The following is a 23,525-nucleotide window of genomic DNA, read 5'->3' as shown; positions in this document are numbered from 1 at the left end:
ATTATGTCAGAGTGAATATTAACTGATATTATTTAACTGATTACAATTTTTACAGAATTGACATTCCCTGCCTTCTATTAAAAAAAAAAGAAACTGTTATCAAAATAATAAAGCAGTTGCTTTTCCTCAACAAATGCATCACTATCACGCGATCAAAGAACATTCTTTCTGCGGCTAACAAATGTTTTACTTCCTAGGCCCTGACTGTCTCTTAGAAAAAATAAAATTGCCAACAATCATGAATCTACTTTCTCAAGATTACTGGGACAAACTACTGAAGACTAGAACTGTTCTCTCCTAAGCAGGAGATAAGGCCCACAAAACCACAGCCGAGTCAATCGTTGATAACTCATCACGAGATAATGCCAGGTGCCCCCAAAGTCAGGGCCCTCGGTGTTTCCATCAAGTCGCGCCATCGCCCAATACAAGAGTCACGCAAGGTGGTCGAGCTCTCAGGGGCTCGAGAAAACACCGAGAAGCCACCAACTCCGCTCAGTGGGTGGTAATTACGAGAACATCCTCCCCAATGCCTCCCGCTTCCTTCCTTCCTTCCCAGAAGCTCAGTGGGGGCTTTCCTAAGACCCCCCACCGGAACCGGAAAAGCGACCATCTTCCCTGAGCCCCCGGCCGGAAGTGTAAGTTGAGCCCGCCGCCGGCTCACTCACCCTGGAAGAACAGGACACCCAGCAGTGGGCACAGAGCGCAGCCACGGCTTCCAGGAACCCCGCTCTGCTGCATCCCGACAGGTCTCCAGAAGTTTGCACACCTTGTTTACGGCTCCCGATAACCACACAGGTAACACCGGAAGTGACGTGAGGGCGGGAGGCCGCGAGAAGACCTAAAATGGCGATTCAAGTTGCCATAGCAACGTGGCTTCTTTCCAGAGCCACACCTGGATTTGCTCACTTCCAGTCAGCGATGCTTAACTCTCAAGTAGGAGTTCAGTATTCTCTCTTACTCGAAATGAAGTCGGACAGGCTTTGGAGAATTGACTGTTGTGATGGAATTCTGCAGGACTTTATCGTCTTGATCCTCTGACTCTAAGCCAGAAATCCTTTAACTCCTTACAGATTATTTTATTGAATGCTTTCAGAATAGATTTCTATGCATTTAAGAGTTCACAGGAACCCTGGAGAGCATACAGGGTCATTCGGTGAATAGATAAATTTGTATTAGGCCTTCGTGGGCAGTTTGTACAAGACTGATTTGTATTCTTGTGTGTGTGTGTGTGTGTGTGTGTGTGTGGCTAATAACAGCATCCATCTGAGTACATACCTAAATTTAAATTAAGTGTGTGTTAAATTACTGGAGACTCAGGTTCGATCCCTGGGTCGGGAAGATCCCCTGGAGAAGTAAATGGCAACCCACACCAGTAATCTTGCCTGGAAAATCCCATGGACGGTGGAGCCTGGTAGGCTACAGCCCATGGGGTCGCAAAGAGTCGGAAACGACTGAGCGACTTCACTTTCTTTCACTTAAGTTACTGCTGACAGTGGCAATGATGCAATCATCACAAAAAGGAGCTGAGACTTATGCTTCTTTTGGTTGGAAAAGCGAGAAAGTGTTTTCACAGTGCTTGAATTTAAATGAAGAGGTGATGTCTGATTCTTCTGAAAAAGAAATGGGATAGTACTGTCCTTTAATTATTAGTCTATTCTTCTGGAATCTACGTGTGTTTAATGAAAGCAAGGGAACGAAAATATGCTTCAACTTTTGGGATAGTTAATAACTTTACATTTTTCAACTCGCATTTCTTTACTAGACTTGAAAGCTGGTAGTTTTCCCTATTAAGAAGGTAATGTAAGAGTATCAGATGGAAGAGATGATACTTACTGTTCCTTCAAAAGAGTCCCCAAACTAAGTAGTTTGTTGTGCTCAATTCTGTTGCAAAGCAATGTGAAAATTCTGTGGAAATTCATATAGTTTTATTTATCCAGTAGAAACTAATTCTATTATTGACTTCCAGGCTGCCCCTTAGAAAATTTTTCAATAGAGGTAAAATACATTCCCATCAGTTTTCTGTTACCTGCTATGTAAAAATTTTAGATTTTTGTATAATTGTAATGCTTTATTACTGAGTTATTTACATAGTGTTTAAGGCACAATAAAAAATAAATTACAATACAAAAGTTCTCTTTAAGTAGAAGACACTGAACAATGGGGCTGTATTAACCCTTGAGCATTTAACCAAGACACAGAAACTACAAGTTTTGCTGGAAACACCTTCCATAAGTTTTTAACTACCTCTACATTTTATCCAGGCCATCTGTTTGAAGAAATATCCAGTTACTATATTTTCAAAGGTTTAATGTAGAGGGGAAAAAAAAGAAAATGTGAATGAAAGGTAATATGGACTTTAAATTTGATTTTTAGTTTCAAAACTGGGTACTGAAACTACTTTTTTAGATCGTATAAAAGGCAAAATGAGACAGGCATGAGAAGCATTTCAAGTTCATAAGTAAATTATACCAGTGTGGGTTTCTTTTAGTATTGGGGAAAAAAATCAAAGTTCATCATCTTTAAATACAAATAAACTGTTTTGAAACTCCAGTTTGTTAACAGAAATAACATTTTCAGCCTAGTTTGTGAAATCAAAGTATCAAGCTGTATTAGAACAAAAAATATATAAAAGAAAGAAACAAAAAAAAAAAAAAAGAAACAATTTAATCTCTTCCAGTTCTCAGAGTTTGTATAACACTAGAGAAAATTATTACCATTTAGGGTTGATTTTTTTTCACTAGCCCTAAATTCTTAAATTGTAATATACTACTTCAAAATCCTTCCATTTAACTGCTTAATGATTCCAGTCTACAAACGAGCATAGATTTTGCTCTGTTCTTATAAATAATTGAATTGGAAGTGGGAAATATAGTAAGCTAAACAGTCATTCACTGCTTGTGAAAAATTAGAGCTATGGGTCACTTATCAGAGCACAGAAAAAAGGTGACAAGCATTTCATCCTGAGGTGGCATTTGTCAATCTATTAGCATTTATGTCACCTTCCCTAGTTATTCTGTGGTTTTGGCTTGTGCTACTGTAAACCTTGGGTCAACTGACCAAAAACAAACAAAAACAAAAACCTGCCATCTAGGGTACTGAAAGAAATTCAATAAAATAACATGTGTCTCATACTTAAGGAGAGCCATAAGAAATCAAACTATTCTTTAACAGTTTGAATTTAGGATTTTCTGTTAATTAATCAAAACTGTTGAGAGAATTAGCTCACCTTTTAACCAAGCATGTGAGAAGGAAAGAATAAAGATGTTAACTTTAGTAGCTAGAACACTGCTCTAAAATTAATATATCAAAGTAAACGTGACAGACAGTTTGGTTTTTATCTCATTTGAGGCCAATATATGTGAATATAAATCATAATCCACAAGGAGTGTTTAAGGGCAAAAATATAGCTTCTTAGTATATAAAACCTAGTGAGCATTTGAAAAATATTTGCACTCTGAAATTAAATAAAACCTTAGTAACAGAGCTGTTTGTGAGTCTGGTAGCATCTGCTCAAGAAGGGCCCTATGCTGACTTCAGAGGAACGTTGCTCATCTAGGTGGTTATATACTGCAGCGCTGGTTGGAAGACAGGTCACAACTGGAAAAGCCAAAGCAAAGCTTCCATTAACTCCAGCTTATCATAGGGTTCTTGTTCTGGGAAATATTCAGCTTCCTGAAATACAAAGCAGAATTTAAATGGATAATGCATTTAGCAACAGTGCAATAGGAGTACCTGACATGTTACATATATATTACTAGATCTATTTTCCATTGTGAAGAAAAATATTCTTAAGTATATTTGTCCTCTCCTAATTTAACTTTTTAAAAAATTTCCTGATCTTTATTACATAGTTCTCAGGGTCAGTGTCCTTAACTCATAGTCCCTTCCTTCCCTAGACCCTTGGATGATCAATATCTGCTTACTCACATACATACATTCTCTCTCTGTCTCCTCCCAACCCCTTTATAATAAAGAAAATCAAATATACAGAAAAGCAAAGAAGTCAGTGTGTAGAATACACTCTCACTTAATTGTATAGCTATAAATTGTACCTGCTATAAATAATATATATGGGGGGGGGCTAGAGTTTTTAAAACAAATTACTGACATTTTACCCATAAGTACTCCAATATGCATTTTTAAAATACGGATGTCTTCCTGTGTAAGCACAATATCTTTATTATACCTAATAAAAATTAATGATAACTCTCTAATATTATCCATATTGACATTTTTCATATTAAAACTTTCCCAGTTGTACCCCCAACTCTTTTTACAACTAGTTCATTCAGACTAGTATCCATCCAATCAGAGATCATACACTACACTTGATTGTATCACTCTCTTAAATTTCTTTGAATCTTAAACAGCCTCTGTCTTTATTTTCCATGCCCCTGACTTAGAAAATCTGCTTAATTTTAAAAATAGCCCTTGGTAAAAATCTCTGTGATACCAATTTTTTCCCCTAGGTTTACAATAGAATCATTTTTCTCCATATTCTTTTTGTATAAATTCTTGTGAACTTTCACTGGAGCTTTAGGGTGTAAAACTGTGGCTCTTTTTGCAAATGATAATAATGGATCAACTTCAGGGAATAGAAATTATAATCATATTAAATCAACCTACCTTTTAAGCCTAATAAACCTAAAAACTGAAAAAACACAATTACACACCACTAAAATTGGGTTCATAATCCCAATAACTAAATGAGAGGAGTTGAAATCAGTTCCAAAGAATATAGAAGTTCTCTTGTCAAAATGTCAAGCATATCTATTGAGTCACTCTTAACTGCCATGATTAGTTTACAAGAAAAGAAAAGAAAAAAGCAAATATTAATTCTTTCATTAAAAAAAATTTACTTACATATTGAAAGTTAATTTATTATTCTTAAGGGTGGTAAATATAACCCCAAAGCTTCAAATAATCATAGAATTCTCAGCTTTAATGATAGGAGGTTCTAGCTTTCTAGTCCTTTGCACAAAACACACTCAAAGGGAAAGCCATCCATAACACAAGAAAAGACTTTTATCTCTCTGCCCAGCTCCTCTCATTTCATACAGGAAACACCTAACAATCATATCATCTAGGAGATCTACAGTAGAGATTAAACGTGCAAGTAAGCTAAGGAAAGAAAGCAACCAACTGTGAAACTTACCATGTGAGAATGTTAGTCTGTGTATTCTAAAGAAATAGAAGCCTTTTTTTCCTGGTTGAGCTTTTCTTCTTCTTTTCTGTAACATAGAAGCAGAAACCAATGTCAGGAGAACAAGACAAGGAACAAGGGAGGCAAATCATACAAACTTTCAGGTTATATATATTCCCCCAAATTTGGGGAAGTATATGCACCTGGGAGTAGATCACGCTTACAGAGCACTAAACCACTAGTACTGTCTAACTAATAATACTCATGCCTCCACGTGACCCTTTTCAGAATATTTCTAGAGGGGAATATCATTTGGGAACTCCCGGTATTTAAAACAGACACTTTAGTTTAGCATTAGTATTCTAATTCTACTTCTGATTCAAAAAAGTAAAAAGCATAAAATTAAAACCAAAACAAACAAAAACAAAGACTGACCTAGAAGTCATGTTTATCAATTGTATTCTATTCAAATCAGCTCAGAGTTGGGTTCATTAAGCTCCTTAAAAATCAGTTCTGTTTACTATTGTAAATATTTCTTGAGGGAAAGAAACAAATGATGCTGGGACAGCTGAAAAAAATTACACTGTGAGAGAATGAATTTGGGCTCCTACTTCACACCATATACAAGAATTAATTAAATGAATTAAAAATTCATTAATTAAAAATGAATCAAAAATAATAATAAAAAAAGAATCAAAGACCTAAATATAAGAACTGTAAAACTCTTAGAAGAACTTTTGTGCTGCAAAGGACATCAGTCACGATAATGGAAAGGCAATCCACAGAATGGGAGAAAATAATTGCAAACCCTTAATCTAACAAGGTGCTTTTGTATACTCCAAAAAATATAAAGACCTTAAAAACTTAGCAATAAAAAGACAAATACCCTAACTTGGAAATGGTTTCAAATATTCAAAACTTCAAATATGTAACATATTTGAATATTTCCAAATTAGATATTAAAATAGCCAGTAAACACATGGAAAGATGCCCAACATCATTAGTCATTAGAAAAATACAATTCAAAGCTTAATGAGATACCACTTCACACACACTAGATGGCTATAATCAAAAGGACAGGCAATACAAGTATTGTTGAGGGTGTAGAAAAACTGGAACCCTCATACATTGCTGGCAGGAATATGAAATGGTGCAGCTGTTTTGGAAAATAGTCCAGCAATTCCTCAAGAAGGTAAGATAGAGTTACTATATATCCCAGTAATTCCACTCCTGTTTATATACTCCAGAAAATTGAAAACATATGCCTACACAGAAACTTGTAGATGAATGTTCATAGTAGCATTAATCCTACTAGTCAAAAAGTGGGGAAATTTTAAATGTCCATCAATTGAATGAAATAACAAATTGTGGGGACTTCCCTAGCGGCTCAGTGGTTAAGAATTTGCCTTCCAATGAAGGGGACATGGGTTCAACCCCTGGTTGGGGAACTAAGATGCCCCATGCCCTGGGGCAACTAAGCCTATGTGCCTGCAACTAGAGAAGCCTCTCATGCTGTGAGCAAAGTTCCTATGTGCCACAACTAATACCTGACACAGCCAAATAAATTAAAAAATAAATACTTTTTTTAAACATGGTATATGTATACGATGGAATATAATGAAGCCACAAAAAGGAATGACATACTATAACATGGTTGAACCTTGAAAGCCTTATACTAAGTCAAAGAAGCCAGACATAAAAGGTCACATATTTTTTAAAATAATAAAAAATAAAATAATTTTTTTTCAAATTACAAAAATGTAACTTTTTTAAAAGGTCACATGTTATATGATTCCCTTTACATGAACTGTCCAGAACAGGCGAATCCATAGAGACAGAAAGCAGATTGACTGGTAGTTGTCAGGGGCAGGTGGGAGAGGAAGCTGGGGAGTGATGGCTCAAAGGTATGGCGTTCCTTTTGGAAGTGATGCAAATATTCTGGAATTAGCGGTAATGGTTACACAACTTTGTGAACATTAAATAATGAATTTTATTATATGTAAATTTTATCTAAAAAAAAAATATATATATATATATATAATGTACCTCACATCAGCATGGCTGTCTTTCCTGGGCACTGATTCAGAGGCCCTGCGGACAGCCCAGTGGTTCTTAGAAATGTATGCTTTACATTTAAAGGAAGGAATATCCTAGAAAAGCTTTACATAAGCAACTTTTTGTATATCAAATCCTACATAGTAAAGAAAGCCTATGATGAAATCTTTCCTAAAATTAAGAAACTAAATACCCCAGAGGAAACAAACTTACAGCTACCAAGGGTGACAGGGTGGGGGAGGGGTAAATTAGGAGTTTGGGACTAACATATACACACTATAATGTATAAAATAGTGAACCAACAAGGACCTACTGTATAGCACAGGGAAATACACTCACTATTTTGTAATAACCTATAAGGGAATTGGGTCTGAAAAAGAATATATGTATATATGTAAATAATTGAATCACTTTACACCTGAAACTAACACAGTGTAAATCAACTGTATTTTATACAGAAACGGCTAAAGTTACTGATTCACACCCTAATTTATCCATCCTGTGGATTTGAATTCTACCCAAAAGAAAGGACATTTGTTCAAGAATGATTTATCCCCGCTATAAAATACCAACAGTTGCCATAAAACAGTGTTAGAAGACTTTTCCAGAACTGCCCAGCCTTACGATTTTATCTCCACCACTTTATGAGCTCTTTCAGCCCGTCGCTTTTTCCGGAAATGCTGGAAGAGGACCACCACAATTACTATTATGACCATAAGTCCACAGGCGGAGCCGATGGCCAGAGCCAGGAAGTGGATCTCAGAGAAGCGTACTGTAAGGAGAAAAGATCAAGTTGGGATTCTGAAGAGGACTGTGATGAAATCTAAAGATATAATAGGGATGTGTTTTCACCAAATGAAATATTCCTTTCTTCTACCATATTAACTGTGTAAACTCTGGTAGCAATAGGAAAGCCATACAGACACTTCAGTGGTTCTCAAACTATGGTCCTAGGAGGAGCAGCTACAGAATGACTTAACTTCGAAAGGCGAGTTCCATCAGGCCCCACCCCAGATCTACCCAATTATAGGTGGGGCCCAGCAATCTGTTTTAACTTGTCCTCCAGGTGATTCTGATGCACGCAAAAAATTTGAGAATCACTGGGGCAGGTAACCTAGCTAATGGGGTAAGGTTATTGCTGACCTAATCAAATTCAGTGTTTATTTCTCCCTGAATCCTCACTTCTGTCATTCAGTCAGTCATTTATTCAGGTTTATTAAGAGCTTATTATGTTCTAGCACTTTAGTGGAAATACAAAGCCAGAAAAGACATTACCTTCAAGGAACTGATACCCACAGGAAGGAGAGACAAGTAACTGTAGTCGAGTGGATCGATGATGTAAGAGAACCCAGAGGGAAGGGTCCCTAAACAAGGTTAGAGACTGTGAAGGCTGGGTCTCTTGATTTTGAGGTTGATTTCTTATTTAAATTTCAAAAAACCTACAGAGCTAGAAAAGACATTAGCGAATATCTAGCCCAGGGGTTCCCCAGCCTCGAGTCTGTAAAGGAAGGGGGGGGCAGGGGGAGTGTGGTGAAGGAGAACAAACCCACAAAATCCATGTCAGATTGTGTGCCTTGTTTGTGGTAAATAGGGGTTATGGCTTTCATTAGGTCCTCAGAGTAGTCATCCTAGTATGTTTAAGACCCGTGGGTTCTTATCTACCTGTTCATTTTGCAAAGAAGAAACAGATCCAAAGATACTACATTACTTCTTTCAACATTCAAATGACTTCTCCAAGGTCACACAGCTCTCTATTGATAGGACCTTGAAGGATGATACTAGGACTGAAAGGGGGAATTCATACCATTTTACAGGCTTTTATGTTTTGGATAGTAACGTGTTGGTTAAGAGAATACACCAAAGACAGCTAGGTTAAAATACCAGCTCCTATGTGACTTGGGTAGTTAACTTTTTTTTGAGCCTCAGTTTCTTCAATGTATAAAGTAAAGGTAACAATACTCATTTCTTGAGTTCTTATAAAAAATTAAATTGCTTATTTAAATTATTCCACGCTGTGCCTGCACATAATACTTTCAGTATATGGTAGCTATTCTAATTTTCAGTACAATTCAGACTTTGGGGATTTTTACTTTTATTATGTCATTTTTATCCTCATCATAATCTTAGCTCTATTATTCTCACTTTACAGAAGAAAAAAATGTATTTACAGCTGATAAACTGTAGCAGTGACTCAGACCCAAATTTACAACTCTTAAGTTTTGTGGTCTTTTCTTTTTGTTATCTGGCAGTTTTCCAGGTTGTCCTTTCTAGGCCTGCAGGCAATACAGTGCATTAGATGGAGCACAATTTTGGAGACAGAGATGCTTGGGTTTGAGTTCTGAGTGATTCCATTTATCTGCTCCATGACTTTGGACAAGTGACTTAACCTGTATGAGCATTGGTTTCCTCATTAGTAACGAGGGGGGAGGGAAGCACTAAGAGCACAGTAAATTGATATGTGTAAAGATTAGACAGAGGATGAGATGGTTGGATGGCACCACCAACTCAATGGACATAAGTTTGAGCAAACTCCAGGAGATAGTGAAGGACAGGGAAGCCTGGCAGGCTGCAGTCCATGGGGTGGAAAAGAGTTGGACATGACTTAGCACTGAACAACAACAAAGATTAGATGTGTTACATAAATCTCCTAGCATGTGGGAAGGGCTCGATAAACAATAACTACCATTATTGGCATCTACTTCCAACAGTGATTGTGAGAATTAAATGAGATAGTACATGTCAAGCACTTTGGACAGTGAGTAGGTACTCAATAGTATCTTGTGACTGAATGAGTGGATGAATGGACTTATTGTTAGCCTTTTATCAGAGAGTTGCTTCCTCTCCCTTTCACGATCTCAATGCCATTTTTGTAACCGATTCCCTAGGTCCCTTTGCCTTATTTTCTGTTTCTTTCCACAGCTAAACAAAGCCTTTCTCTTTTTACCCCAGGACTCTTCACTCTTCCTCTGCAATTTCCAGATCCAAAGAGTTGGTCTTCCTGTCTTCTTTCAGCCATCACAAAACTTTGCCCCTCTGTTTTCTACAAGCTCTCATACTTTTCAAAAACACTTGTCTCTGCATCACCTACCAGTCTGCACGACGCTGAGCTGGATCTCCCCGATCAGTCCATCAACATCAGGTGGGTTCTTCACCTGACAGGTATATGTCCCATTGTCATCAAACTGCAGCTTCCAGAGGAGGATGGAGACATCATACCGCTCAGGGTTCCCATCCCAGACCACTCGGTCCTTGAAACGCCCACTCATGGGTTTGAAGGGATCCACATGGTAGTAGAAAACCTAGAGAGGAGTCATGACCAAAGGATTTATTCGGTACCTGGGCAGGGAGACTGAGACAGCAGGAGCAGAAGAGAAACACCTTCCAGTGCACAGGCTGTGGATTTGATCCCTGGTCAGGGAGCTAAGTTCCCACGTGCCTTGTGGCCAAAATACCAAAACAATAAGGCAGAAACAATATTGGAGCATATCCAATAAAGACTTTTAAAATGGTCCACGTGAAAAAAAAAAAAAAAAAACTTAAAAAGAGAAACAGCAAGCCTGACTGCCCGGTCTGCACTTCTCCTGCAACAATCTCTGGCTTTCCCCTTCACCAGCCTCTCAGTTCTGTCTCTGTGCCAAGAATTGTTCCCCAGCTTTACCCTGTACTTATCGCTAAGAAAAATATAAAAGGGCCAGGAGAAATGGACTGGCTTATTTTTCTAATCAAGGGCCCCAAACTTACAAACTGCTCAGGGCCCCCATCTCGAGGACGGAAATTCCAGGTCACCGTGAGAGCATCACCCACTGGGGCAAAGCTGGAGAAAGTGCATTTTAACCGGACATCTGTCCCATTGACAGCCTCCAGCACCCGGGGAGTGTAAATTTCCACAGCTGCTACTGGCCAAAGAGCTGCAATGGAAAAAAGGCAATGAAGGGTTAACAGGAGATGTGTCTTAAGAGAATTTCTGCTGACACTACCAAAATAAAGGTCTGAGTAGGGCATCAAACAGATCTGAGATGCCCCAGCTCTCACTCAAACTCAGCTTCACCCACCACATATTCCTACCTACATGTAACCTTGACCCTCCCATTCATTTAACAGCTAAAAATAGCACACCATAAACTTTACTTAGCAGTCACACCTTCTCTAAAGCAGGATACCCTAGCCTCATGGTACCTTCAAAACTGCTCTAACAAACTATAAACATTGGCAAATAAGACTGAAGGCAGAAACAAGAAAATTAAAACTAATTAGACCTCTATTCAGATTAATCATAATACCTTATGTGTATAATGGGCCCCTAGCAGTAAGTTTTTCAGAAAGGGTCCTTGTTAAGTGAATTTCCTACTATTCCTAGTCTTCTGCAAAAAACGGAATTAATCAGCCCCAGACAGTTTAGCTTGCTTGTACCCTGGAACCTTTATACCATGTAGCATATTTTTTTAGCATATTTACATTTAGTATGTGCATGTTGGGGCAGTTAGCAAGCCACAGTGGGTCTCTCTCCTTAACCATCTCCAGTTTCCCAGAGTCTCAGACAAGACCCACACACAGAAATCCAAGGGCCGGGTTCTGCCTGTAGTGGGGGGTGGAGAGCAGCCACCAAAAAATGGAGTGTAACCTGAGATTAGAAAACCCGCTCTGTGCCCCAATCACTGGCAACCAGAACACACTGAAACCTGTTTTTCCAAAAGCAGTTCCCCCAAAACAACCCCCCACTTCAGTTTCATTAAAGTCAACACTAAAGCGAAATGTCACTGTGGCTCAGGCTCCAATAAAAGACTCTTGCAACTTCTGCGACAATGAGCTAACTTTATAGGGTAGGCAGTGGAGGAAATGCTCAGAGAAGCCCGCGAGCTCTTACCTGTGAGCTGTACGCCAAGGAGAAAAAGCACAGCACGCGTAGGGCTCTGGCCATACATGAGGGAAACCCAGGCCTGGCCCCAGAGACCAGACCGCGCAGACGGAGCGCGCCAGCACCCTGCCAAGGCCGCTCCTGGCAGAGAGAGCGCCTGGGCGCTTTCCGGGAGAAAGCAGTCTGTTGCCTCACCTGTGGGAACCTGAGCACCCGCGCCTGTGAGTCATTCCTGCTCTCCTGGTGCACTTTGCTGGAATGAAAGGTGGGGCTTCAGCTCCCAACGCCTTCCTCCCCTCCTTCCTTGCCTCCCTCCCACCCCCCGCGCTACAGACACATCTACACAAAGTCCCAGACTCTGCCGTCCTGTCTTTTCAGCTCATCTGGACCCTGGCCTCTGGATGGCCTCAGAAACAGCCAGAGGAGGTGGTGCCTGTCTGAAAGGTCCCAGGCTGCTTTGGGTCTGGCCCACACGCACACATTTTTTTAAAAACAGGTTTTAGGCTTGCCTAAGAAGTGAATGTTGAACATACCTGCAGTGATTTCACTTATCAAAGCACCGCCCTCAGGTCACAGTAGCCTGAACAGGATTACCACCTCCAAAATAATCAGAATTCCTTAGGACCCTCTGTATTCAAAAAGTCCTAGAGTTTGTATACTTGATTTTAACCAAATGTTACCGCAGGGATCCCTGTGCTTTTTCTAGCTGGTAGATTTCCCCTGAAAACCCCCTTCCCCCTCCCCCGCCCCATCTAAAACAGACTGACCAAAATAAATCTCAGTGTTTAATGTTTGAAGGATTTAAAGAGGAATCATGTGCTATCTCAAGACACTTTGCAAAGTGCTTTCATTGACAGGACACTGCCCTGAAGTGTTCCCATTTCACCAGTGAAGACAGACACGAAAAGCCCAGAGGTGATTTATTTGCACAGCCGATAGGTAGCAGAACTGGAACTTTTTTTGACTCTTTTTTTTTGGCCACACAGCATGTGGGATCTTAGTTCACCAGGGAATCTAACCCATCCCCCCTGCAGTGGAAGTATATGCCTGTTAACCACTCGACCACCAGGGAAGTTCTCTTTTTTAACTCAGTCTAGTGCTCTTTCCACAAAAATCATAGTTCATGTGAGCAATCAGACAGAGGATCCTCAATGAAAAGCTTTTCCTAATAACTTTTTTGTACCTCAGGTTTTATTTGCCTTTTTGGGGGCAGTCATCTGTCTGAGAAATTTGAAGAGCTGAAGATTTGAAGTGAGACAAGGTGTCTCCTTGTCTGGAAGGATGACAAGTAATTGTTAAAAATTAGTGAAGCTGTATGGAAACTCAGTAGAAGGAGGATGAAGTTTACCCATGCAATTAAGAAGTAAGCTCTCACTGCCGTGGGTCCAGGGTTTAATCCCTGAGGGGGGAACTAAGATCCCACAAGCCGTGTGGCACGGCCAAAAAGAAAAGAAGCAGTCTTGACCAGTAATCTAACCCAGAACAGGAGAAATAAATTGCTATCCCTGGATTAGCGATCTAGAAACTCAAGTGATTCATAAAATCTCCCAGTGAAACCACAGAACAAAGACGTTTCTAGGACCAAGAGGAAGGGGCAGGCTGACTAGAAAAAATAAAACAACATAAAGAGGGAAGCAAAGAGAAAGTTCCACAGAGAGAGGCAGATTACAGAAGAAAAAGAAAAGCAAAAGAGAGAAAAGCAGCAGGAGAAAGATGTGTCATAAAAAAAGTTTAACAACAACCAAAATAGCCCCCATCAGGACTGAGAAACCAGGGGCTCCACACGTGAAGAGGCACGGTGTCCCAGCGTGAGTGTCCTGACAAGAGTGTTCCTGAACACAGGATGTTTGGCTCCTTTGTCAGCCTCTAGGTCAGAAATCATACACACGCAGTCAGCAGTCAACCTCAAATCAGAATGCTGGGGAAACATTTTAAATGGTGATCTGATAAAAGAGCCTTTCTGGCATGGTGATCTGATAAAAGAGCCTTTCTGGCATGCAGGTCCAAAGAGTTCAGCTCCAGGAGCCAGAAAGAAAAGGAGTTGAGGAAACTTGAGCCTCTGCTGGCTTTCAGCTCGCAGGCCAGTGCCTCTCTAAAGGAAGGAGAGGAGGAGAAGCCTAAGGTTTTGAAGTCTACCACAAACTGCAAATTTTTGCTGAGAGGTAGAGTTACCACAGGGCTCAGGGGATGCAGCAAACAGCAGCAGGAGAGGAATCAGGGCAGGAAGAGCTGAACAAATTGTTGTCAGGAGGGAAGACTCTTCCTCCCCAGCCACCCTAGGTGGCCAGGTGCCCTGTGAGCAGGCAGACAGCACTGCTCTGGGAGTCAGCCGCTGCCCAGAGCCCATTCCTCCTCAGCAGAGTTCAAATTCCTGGCGGGGTGCCCAACAACGCCCAGTTCCTTCCAGTTACCAGGAGAGCGAGCCGGTTCCCCTCCCTGGGTGGGGAGGGGAGAGGCCAAGGGCTGGACGTGCTAAGCAGAGAAAACACTGAAGAAAAAGGAGGCTTGTCCCTAAGAGTCCCCAGGGCGCTGGTCAGCAGGACTCTGATCAGAGATGGAGGCACCCGGGTGAGGCCTTAGTTCCAGTTTGTATCTGGGCAAGTGAGAGAAAAAGAAGCGGGCTTCTGGAGATTGAAAGGAAGAGAAATGGACTCCCCTGGTGATACAGTGGATAGGAGTCCGCCTGCTAATGCAGGGGACACGGGTTCAATTCCTGATCCTGGAAGATTCCACATGCCACAGAGTAACTGAGTCCGCATGCCACAACTACTGAGCCCACACTCTAGAGCCTGTGCTCCGCACAAGAGAAGCATCACTGCAAGAAGAAGCCCCCCCTCACCACAGCTAGAGAAAGCCCATGTGCAGCAACAAGACCCAGTGCAACCAATAAAAAAAAGAAAATTAAAAAGGAAGAAAAGTGAAGTTCTCAGAGACATCACTTTTTCTCTTTAAACTCTTCCAGAGAAAAATTCTGATTGTCATTAAAATTTTACAGTGTACTAAGTTTTGAAACCACCTCATCTATCCCTTCCCCTACACATTCCCTAAAAATATTTTTTTTCCCCAATTTCACTTACTTATATATTCATTTGGCTATACCTGGGTCTTTTGAACTGTGGTGTTGGAGAAGACTCTTGAGAGTCCCTTGGACTGCAAGGAGATCCAAACAGTCCATCCTAAAGGAAATCAGTCCTGAATATTCATTGGAAGGACTGATGCTGAAGCTGAAACTCCAATACTTTGGCCACCTGATGCAAAGAGCTTACTCATTGGAAAAGACCCTGATGCTGGGAAAGATTGAGGGCAGGAGGAGAAGGGGACAACAGAGGATGAGATGGTTGGATGGCATCACCGGCTCGATAGACATGAGTTTGGGGGAACTCTGGGAGTTGGTGATGGATAGGGAGGCCTGGCATGCTGCGGTTCATGGGGTCGCAAAGAGTTGGACACGACTGAGCGACTGAACTGAACTGAACTGATACCTGGGTCTTAGTTGTGACATGTGGAATCTAGTTCCCCAACTGGTGTCAAACCGAGGCCCCCTGCATTGGGAGCCCAGACTCAGCCACTGGACTGCTAGGGAATTCCCTTCTAAAAATATTTCTAATGGATACCTAGGCTTTGGTCAGTAGGAAGCTCACTGGGGGCTCAGAAGACAAAAAGGTTAATTGACCCATATCAATACATGTAAAAATTGTTGTCTTAGCATCCTAGGCAGAAAAGTTTTTTTTTTTTTCACTACAAGATGAAAATAACACTCTGTGAAGCAAAGAAAGCAGATAATTTAGCTCTTCAATTCAATTCAGTTCAGTCGCTCAGTCATGTCTGACTATTTGCGACCCCATGAATCCAGCAAGCCAGGCCTCCCTGTCCATCACCAACTCCCGGAGATTACTCAAACTCATGTCCATTGAATTGGTGATGCCATCCAGCCATCTCATCCTCTGTCGAGCCCTTCTCCTCCTGCCCCCAATCCCTCCCAGCATCAGGGTCTTTCCAAAGAGTCAACTCTTCACATGAGGTGGCCCAAGTACAGGAGTTTCAGCTTCAGCATCAGTCCTTCCAATGAACACCCAGGACTGATCTCCTTTAGGATGGACTGGTTGGATCTCCTTGCAGTCCAAGGGACTCTCAAGAGTCTTTTCCAACACCACAGTTCAAAAGCATCAACTCTTCGCTCTTAGGGTGGTTTAAATAAAGTGTTTATTTACTCAAAACTTTTGGTCCATATGTCTTTCTTACTAGAAAAGCTTTATGAAATTTTTATTATTGTGTTGCTAGGCTAGAAATACAAAATAGAATTAGACATTTCTGCCTGAGGCTGGGGCAGGGAGGAATCAGTCTGAAGAGGATTTGGAGGTGGAAGGTAGATGTAAACAAGTAATCACCATTTTTGTGACTTTTGACCTAGCCCTAAAAGGATGAATAGAGAGGAGAAGCAAATGGGTGGAATGTGGTATCCACAGGGTTGTTGTATATGTATAGTCACTAAGTTGTGTCTTTGCAACCCCATGGACTGTAACCCACCAGGCTCCTCTGTCCATGGGATTTCCCAGGCCAGAATACTGGAGTGGGTTGCCATTCCTTCTCCAGGGGATCTTCCTGACCTAGGGATTGCAACTCAGACTCCTGCATTGCAGGCAGAAGACCTTTTAAACCAGAAAGAGTTTAAAAAAAAAAAGGAAAAGGAGCTGTAGATTGGAATTGTTGTTTAGGGAAGGCTGGGAGTCTGAGTCTTCAGAAAACAGGTAAAAAGTTTAAATTTCATTGTGGCTCCTAGGCCAGGGGCCTATGAGACAGTTGGTAGAATATGTGCTGGTTGATGACTCAAAACTTTGCCTTCTTACTTTTTAAAAACCATTAAAATAACTCAAGTATAGTTAATTTGCAACATTGTGTTAGTTGCAAAGATGAGTGTGTGTGTGTGTGTGTGCGCGTGCCACTCAGTCATGTCCTACTTTTTGCAACTCCATGGACAGTAGCCTGCCAGGCTCTTCTCTCCTTGGAATTCTCCAGGCAAGAATACTGGAGTGAGCTGCCATTTCCTTCTCCAGGGGTTCTTCCCAATCCCGAGATCAAACCCGCATCTCTTGCATTGCAGGCAGACTCTTTCAAAGATGAGAGAGGATGTCTTAAGTCCTGGATGAGAGGTGGGCTCTCAGCCCAAGGGAGACATGTGTTCGCTTGGATCCTCCTCCTTGCCTCAAATTTCCTACAGATGGTCCAGGGCAAGTTGGGATCTGAAAATGAGCTCTACTTAGTAAAACTGTGGGCAGGAATGTGCTCCTATCTCTCGTCTCTTGGCAGCTGATGTGAACACTTGCCCAGTAAAACCTCAGACTCTTTATTCTTAATTATAGAGAAGAAGCATCATAATCTAATTAACCAGCCCAAGGAAGAGACTCTGAAGTTTAACCCTTCATATTCTAAAGAGACGTTAGATGGATTTGCGCAGAGCTGGATAGATGGGGTGTCTTTAAGATAAACTTGAAGAGTCTCCCAGGAAGATAAAGAGTCCTCAATGGATGTATCTGCCTATCTCCCTGTTTATCATATGCACCACATCTAAGTAATGGAGAATTTACATTTATATAGTGTTTATTGATGAATTCAGTATCTCTTGTTTACCAGGACCAATTTTTATCCTTAAGAAATAGCCACTTCCTTCTTCTTTTTTTCTGTTTTGCTATTAAATACTAGACATGAGGCAGAGGAACTGGAGTCCAGATCCGGCCTTGGCCACTTACTAGCTGTGTGACCTTGGGCAGATATTTAATTCTCTGTGCCTCAGTTATCCTACCTGAAAAATGAGAATAATAATATGCTTGGTATAAGAATCAGGTAAAATGATACATTTAAGTCAAGCTCTATGTTCAGTTCCCATAGAAATTTACACTCAGTAAATTTAGTTGTTTATGGTTATACTTAGTTGGCTTTTGAAAGCTGTTCCCATGACCATGTTGAAAAAAGGTGTAGCAGTTTTTTGTTTGTTTTTTGGCTATGCTGGGTCCTTGTTGCTGCAGGCATGCTTTCTCTAGCCATGGCAAGTGGGTGCTACTTCCTAGTTGTGATGTGCGGGCTTCTCATTGCAGTGGCTTCTCTTGTTGCAGAGCGGGGACTCTAGGCGCATGGGCTTCAGTAGTTGTGGCACTGGGGCTTAGTTGTCCCAAGGCATGTGGGATCTTCCCAGGCCAGGGATTGAACTCATGTCCCCTGTATTGGCAGGTAGATTCTTAACCAATGGACCACTAGGGAAGTTCAAAAGGTCTAGCAGTTTCTTATAAAGCTAAGCTTCATATAAAGCTAATCCCCTTAGCAATTCCACTCCTAGGTATTTATCCATGAGAGATGAAGTTATATACCCACAAAAAGGCTTGTGTAAGAATATTTGAAGAAGCTTTATTCATATTAACCCCAAACTGGAAATAGCCCAAGGGTCCATCAACAGATAAATACTCTGTAGACTACTCGTGCCTTGGGATACTACTCAACAATCAGTTCAGTTCAGTTCAGTTGCTCAGTAGCATCCAACTCTTTGCGACCCCATGGACTGCAGCACACCAGGCTTCCCTGTCCATCACCAACTCCCAGAGCCTGCTCAAACTCATGTCCATCAAGTTGGTGATGCCATCTAACCATCTCATCCTCTGTCCTCCCCGTCTCTTCCTGCCTTCAATCTTTCCCAACATCAGGGTCTTTTCCAATGAGTCAGTTCTTTGCATCAGGTGGCCAAAGTATTGGAGCTTCAGCTTCAGCATCAGTCCATCCAATGAATATTCAGGACTGATTTCCTTTAGGATGGACTGGTTGGATCTCCTTGAAGTCCAAGGGACGCTCAAGAGTCTTCTCCAACAATAAAAAGAAATAAACTACTGATATATACAGCCATATTGATGAATCTCAAATATATTATGTTGAACAAAATTAGCCAGACATAAAGTAATACTTACTCTTTGATTCTATTTATATGAAGTTCTATAACAGGCAAAACTAATGTTTGGTGGAAAAATATCCTAACAGTGTTTCCCTTGGGGAAGTGGGGGAAGGGATTGACTGGACGGACAGGCATGAGGGGAATTTCTATAGTGATATTTATGTTCTGCATCTTGATATAGGTTTGGGTTACACAGGCTTTGAATTTGCCAAAATTATTTGAATGTATATGCTTAAGTCTTCTGTATTACATTGTATTCAAATTTTATTTCAGTATATTCTTAAAAAGAATTGTAAACAAATATTGAACTCTCACTAATGCTGAAATATACAGGGAGATGTGTCCCACAGTCTGCAATTTTATTTTTTTAATTAATTAATTAATTTTAATTGGAAGCTAATTACTTTACAATATTGTGGTGGTTTTTGCCATACGTCAACATGAATCAGCCACTGGTTTACATGTGTGCCCGCAACCTGAACCTCCCTCCCACCTCCCTTGTCTGAAATTTTAAAATGCATCAAAAAACTAAATAAATAACATGTTAATGGATAGGTGGATAAAAGGATGAAAAAAGGATTGAATAGATATGTAATAAAGCATGTACATAGTAAAATGTTAACTGAAGAACCTAGGTAGGGAATATAGGTGTTCACTATAAAATTCTTCCAACTTTTCTGCGTGTTTGAAAATTTTCATAATAAAATGTTGGCAAAAATCTGCTTCCTCGTTTACTAAGTTTCCTTAGCATTAAGTATTTAATAGCAGCTTCTCTGGTGGCTCAGGGGTAAACCAGTCTTCTTGCATTCTACCTCCTGCATAGCTCCTCAGATCCTAACTTCTCTCCATTCCCTCTGTCACTGTTTCAGTTCCGGTCAAATCATCTCTCTGGATTACTGTTCCCAGAAGCAGCTTCTTGCTTCGGGCCTTATTTCACCCTATTGTCTTTCTCCAAATTGTATTTGTGTGCTCTTATATTTATTTTTTTTAGTACTTATTTATTTTCTTTATCTGGTTGGGCTGGATCTTCTTTGTGGCCTGTGGGATCTCATTCCCTAACCAGGGATTGAACTTGGGCCCCCTGCATTGAGAGCATGGCATCTCAGCCACTGGAGCACCAGGGAAATACCTGTGCTCTTTTACATACACAAATCTGATCAAGTCCCTTTCCCCTGAAAAGTTTTCAATGTTGCCCCATTGCCCTTTAGATAAAGTCCACACTCTTTAACCCTTATCAAGGATCTTTAGGGTCTGGACCCTGATTAGAGTTTCAGTCTCATCCCTGGTCATTCACTCTCCTTTTCCCCTTTTTCTCTCCACTAGGTATTAGAATGAATAGGTTCAATAGGTATTAGAATGAATGAGTCTCTTTGTGCCTCAATTTTCTCAACTATAAGATGGAGACATCTGCTTCTCTTGAAATTATGATAATCAGAAATAATATCTCTGATGTCCTGCTGCATTGCTGGGTGCATAGTAGGCACTTGATAAATGGTAATTTTTAGTTGTTAAAATATGACCAACATTCTAAGAAATGATGTCTAAACTCGAGTGATGTAAAATAATGACTCAAACGTTGCATTTCTAAGTTTGGTCTTGTCATCTATTGAATACTTTTTAAATATTTATTATTTATTTTTGACTGTGCTGGGTGCTCACTGCTGCGGGCAGGCTTTCCCTAGTTGCAGCGAGTGGGAGCTACTCTCTAGCTGCAGTATGTGCACTCAATGGTTGTGCACGGACTTAGTTGTCCTGAGGCATGTGGGATCTTCCCTGACCAGTGATTGAACCCATGTTCCCTTTTCCCTGGGAAGCCCATAGTTGGAAGAGAGAAAGAAGTTTTTTAGTTTTGGGTTCATTTGTTGGTTTTAAGAAAGTAAAGTGTTAGCATGCAATGCAGGAGGCCCTGGTTGGATTCCTGGGTCGGGAAGATCCACTGGAGAAGGGATAGGCTACCCACTCCAGTATTCTTGGGCTTCCCTTGTGGCTCAGCTGGTAAAGCATCTGCCTTGCAATGCAGGAGACCTGGGTTCGATTCCTGGGTCAGGAAGATCCCCTGGAGAAGGGAAAGGCCACCCACTCCAGTATTCTGGCAAGGAGTTGGACATGACTGAGTGATTTTCACTTCATTTCATTTGTTGGTTTGAAGAAGGTAAAGTATCAACACGTTAAAATGAGCCAGTAAACAGGAGAAAGTGTACTTCCCTCATTATTAACAAGAGGTTAAGAATGTTTGGAATGCTCAGGACAGCCCCAGTTTATACCTGCTGTCTCACTGTAATGGTTAACAGTACCTCTTTCACACTTTTCACACTGTGACAATGTGGGAGATAATTTTTATGGTCAATCTAGACAAGGGAGAAGCCCAGGATGGGTCCAGATTTCGCTAATGTTGAAAGTGAAAGAGTTGGGCCCCCAAAAATGAAGTTTTCATCTGTGTGTGGGGGTTTTTTTTAATTTTTTTCCCCTCCTGAGAGAGTTCTCATCTACTGGTTTCTACTTCCTTTGTGTACTAGGGAAAAAATGTCCCAGTCCTAGGGAGATGTGAAACCATGTATCTCAGATAGGGACTCAAGCCCAGCCAAAACCCAGTTTGGGACTCAAACCTGGTAGCTGAGATTCAAAGTCAGCCAAAACCCTGCCTGGGACTTGAACCCAGTCAAAACCCAGTTTGGGACTTGAACCCACATGGCTGGGACTCGAACCCAGCCAAAACCCATGGTACCTGGTTTCAGGGCCTAATAAAGCTCAGGTTCTTAATGTCTCATCACAGAAAGAATTCAGTGAGAAACAAGGTGGTAGGTAAGAAATGGATTTATTCAGATTCAGAGAGAAGCACACTCCACAGAGTGTGGGCCATCGCAGAGGGCAAGGGCAGCCGTGAAATGTGGCCTGGTTAGTTTTTATAGGCTGGGTAATTTCATATGCTAATGAATGGGAGGATTATTCCAACTATTTTGGGGAAAGTGTGGAAATTTCCAGGGTTTTGGACACCGCCCACTCCTTGGTCTTTTGACAGTGCATGGAACTGTCATGGCACCTCTGGGTCCGTCATTTCACTTGCTGATTGAGGATCAAAGTCTGGTCTTGTCTGCAATCTTGGTCCCATTTGGTTCTAACTGGCTTATGTTGTGTCCTTCAGTTCAGTTCATTCGCTCAGTTGTGTCCGATTCTTTGTGACCCAATGGACTGCAGCACCCCAAGCTTCCCTGTCCATCACCAACTCCCAGAGCTTGCTTAAACTCATGTCCATCGAGTAAGTGATGCCATTCAACCATCTCATTCTCTGTCATCCCCTTCTCCTGCCCTCAATCTTTCCCAGCATCAGGGTCTTTTCTAATGAGTCAATTCTTTGCATCAGGTGGTCAAAGTATTGGAGCTTCAGCTTCGGCATCAGTCCTTCCAATGTACAGTCAGGACTGATTTCCTTTAACACTGACTGTTTGACCTCCTTGCAGTCCAAAGGACTCTCAAGAGTCTTCTCCAACACCACAGTTCAAAAGCAGCAATTCTTCAGCACTCAGCTTTCTTTATGGTCCAACTCTCATATCTATACATGACTACTGGAAAAACCCCTTTGACTATATGGACCTTTGTTGGCAAAGTAATGTCTCTGCTTTTTAATACACTGTCTAGGTTGGTCATAGCTTTTCTTTCAAGGAGCAAGTGTCTTTTAATTTCATGACTGCAGTCACCATCTGCAGTGATTTTGAAGCCCAAGAAAATAAAGTCTCTCACTGTTTTCATTGTTTCCCCATCTATTTGCCATTAAGTGATGAACAATGTCATTCTTTCAAAAATTGTGCCCTGCCCTTTTCCCTGCTGTTACAGAGGGAGGAGCAGAAGCCAGAAAGAGAGATGGATTCCATCAGTTTATGACAGGAATGAGAGGAGAAACTGGCCAAAGTCAAGTGGCATCTCCAAGGTCACCTACTGGTGACATGGTCAGAATTCAAAGCCAGGCCTGCCCAGCTCTCAAGTCAACTCCAGAGATAATTTAAGCTCTTTCTACAATACCAGTCTCCCCTCCTCATTAGAATGTATCTAGCATGTCTACTGTCAGCTCTCTACTGTATCTTCAGGCCACTCTCTGAACAGGGGTGCCTTTCTCCTCTCCCCATCACAACCATCACCACCATTCTGGAAGACTTTCTAAGCACAAGCAAATGAAAGAAACATTAGTCATCCTCTTCTTGGCATCTCTCCTAAAAGGAAAGATTTGGTGGGAAATTACTTGGAAATTTGGTCCAAAATGCAGTTTGGATTATGCCAAAATATCACCATGTTGTTCCTTCTATATCTTGTTAATCATTTGTTTGTTCTTGGTGTTTTCTTTTTATTCTCCTTTTTTCTTTAATAGTTTTGAGCAACTACCAGGTGTCAGGCACTGTCCTCAGAAACTCAAGGGTACAAAAAAAAAGATAAGATCCTAGCCCTCAAGGCATGATCAGGCTAATAACAATAAAAAAGGTAGTCACAATACAGGCTGACAAGCCATGCAGAAGTACATACCAGGTACCAGTGATAACACAAGAATA

At 41.1% G+C, this 23,525-nt stretch overlaps 3 protein-coding genes and 1 long non-coding RNA gene across 5 annotated transcripts in view; 1 reads left to right on the top strand and 3 right to left on the bottom strand.

The window, feature by feature from the left end:
- The window catches only part of JAML (junction adhesion molecule like), a 59,024-nt gene extending 58,295 nt beyond the window's left edge, over positions 1 to 729 (bottom strand). The window contains exon 1 of the mRNA XM_020886707.2: positions 666 to 729. The gene's annotated coding sequence lies outside the window, so the exon portion shown is untranslated. The remainder of the gene's footprint in view (positions 1 to 665) is intronic.
- Positions 1 to 748, bottom strand: part of MPZL3 (myelin protein zero like 3) — a 28,023-nt gene extending 27,275 nt beyond the window's left edge. Inside the window, exon 1 of the mRNA XM_020886711.2 lies at positions 666 to 748. Within this exon, the coding sequence (XP_020742370.2) occupies positions 666 to 738 (73 nt within the window). The 5' untranslated portion in view covers positions 739 to 748. The remainder of the gene's footprint in view (positions 1 to 665) is intronic.
- LOC139037168 (uncharacterized) lies at positions 708 to 16,270 on the top strand. The gene is made up of 2 exons (XR_011490004.1): positions 708 to 795; positions 10,148 to 16,270. It is a non-coding gene; the product is annotated as an uncharacterized lncRNA (long non-coding RNA).
- Positions 2,117 to 12,141, bottom strand: MPZL2 (myelin protein zero like 2). 2 transcript variants are annotated; one of them, XM_070473520.1, is made up of 7 exons: positions 12,063 to 12,141; positions 10,940 to 11,106; positions 10,287 to 10,497; positions 7,823 to 7,970; positions 7,190 to 7,234; positions 5,156 to 5,231; positions 2,117 to 3,672 (listed from the first exon to the last, which is right to left on the bottom strand). In XM_070473520.1, exons 1-6 carry the CDS (start codon positions 12,118 to 12,120, stop codon positions 5,168 to 5,170), a joined length of 693 nt encoding a protein of 230 aa, XP_070329621.1. In that variant the 5' UTR covers positions 12,121 to 12,141; the 3' UTR covers positions 2,117 to 3,672; positions 5,156 to 5,167. The 2 variants fall into 2 exon arrangements, with proteins under 2 accessions (XP_070329621.1, XP_020742372.1); XM_020886713.2 differs by lacking the exon at positions 7,190 to 7,234.
- Positions 16,271 to 23,525: the final 7,255 nt, after the last annotated feature.

The sequence above is a fragment of the Odocoileus virginianus genome, chromosome 10 (genome assembly GCF_023699985.2).
Source record: "Odocoileus virginianus isolate 20LAN1187 ecotype Illinois chromosome 10, Ovbor_1.2, whole genome shotgun sequence".
NCBI classification, from domain to species: domain Eukaryota; kingdom Metazoa; phylum Chordata; class Mammalia; order Artiodactyla; family Cervidae; genus Odocoileus; species Odocoileus virginianus.
The sequence above is the reverse complement of the archived record's forward strand: the minus strand, read 5'-3'. Positions and strand labels throughout refer to the sequence as shown.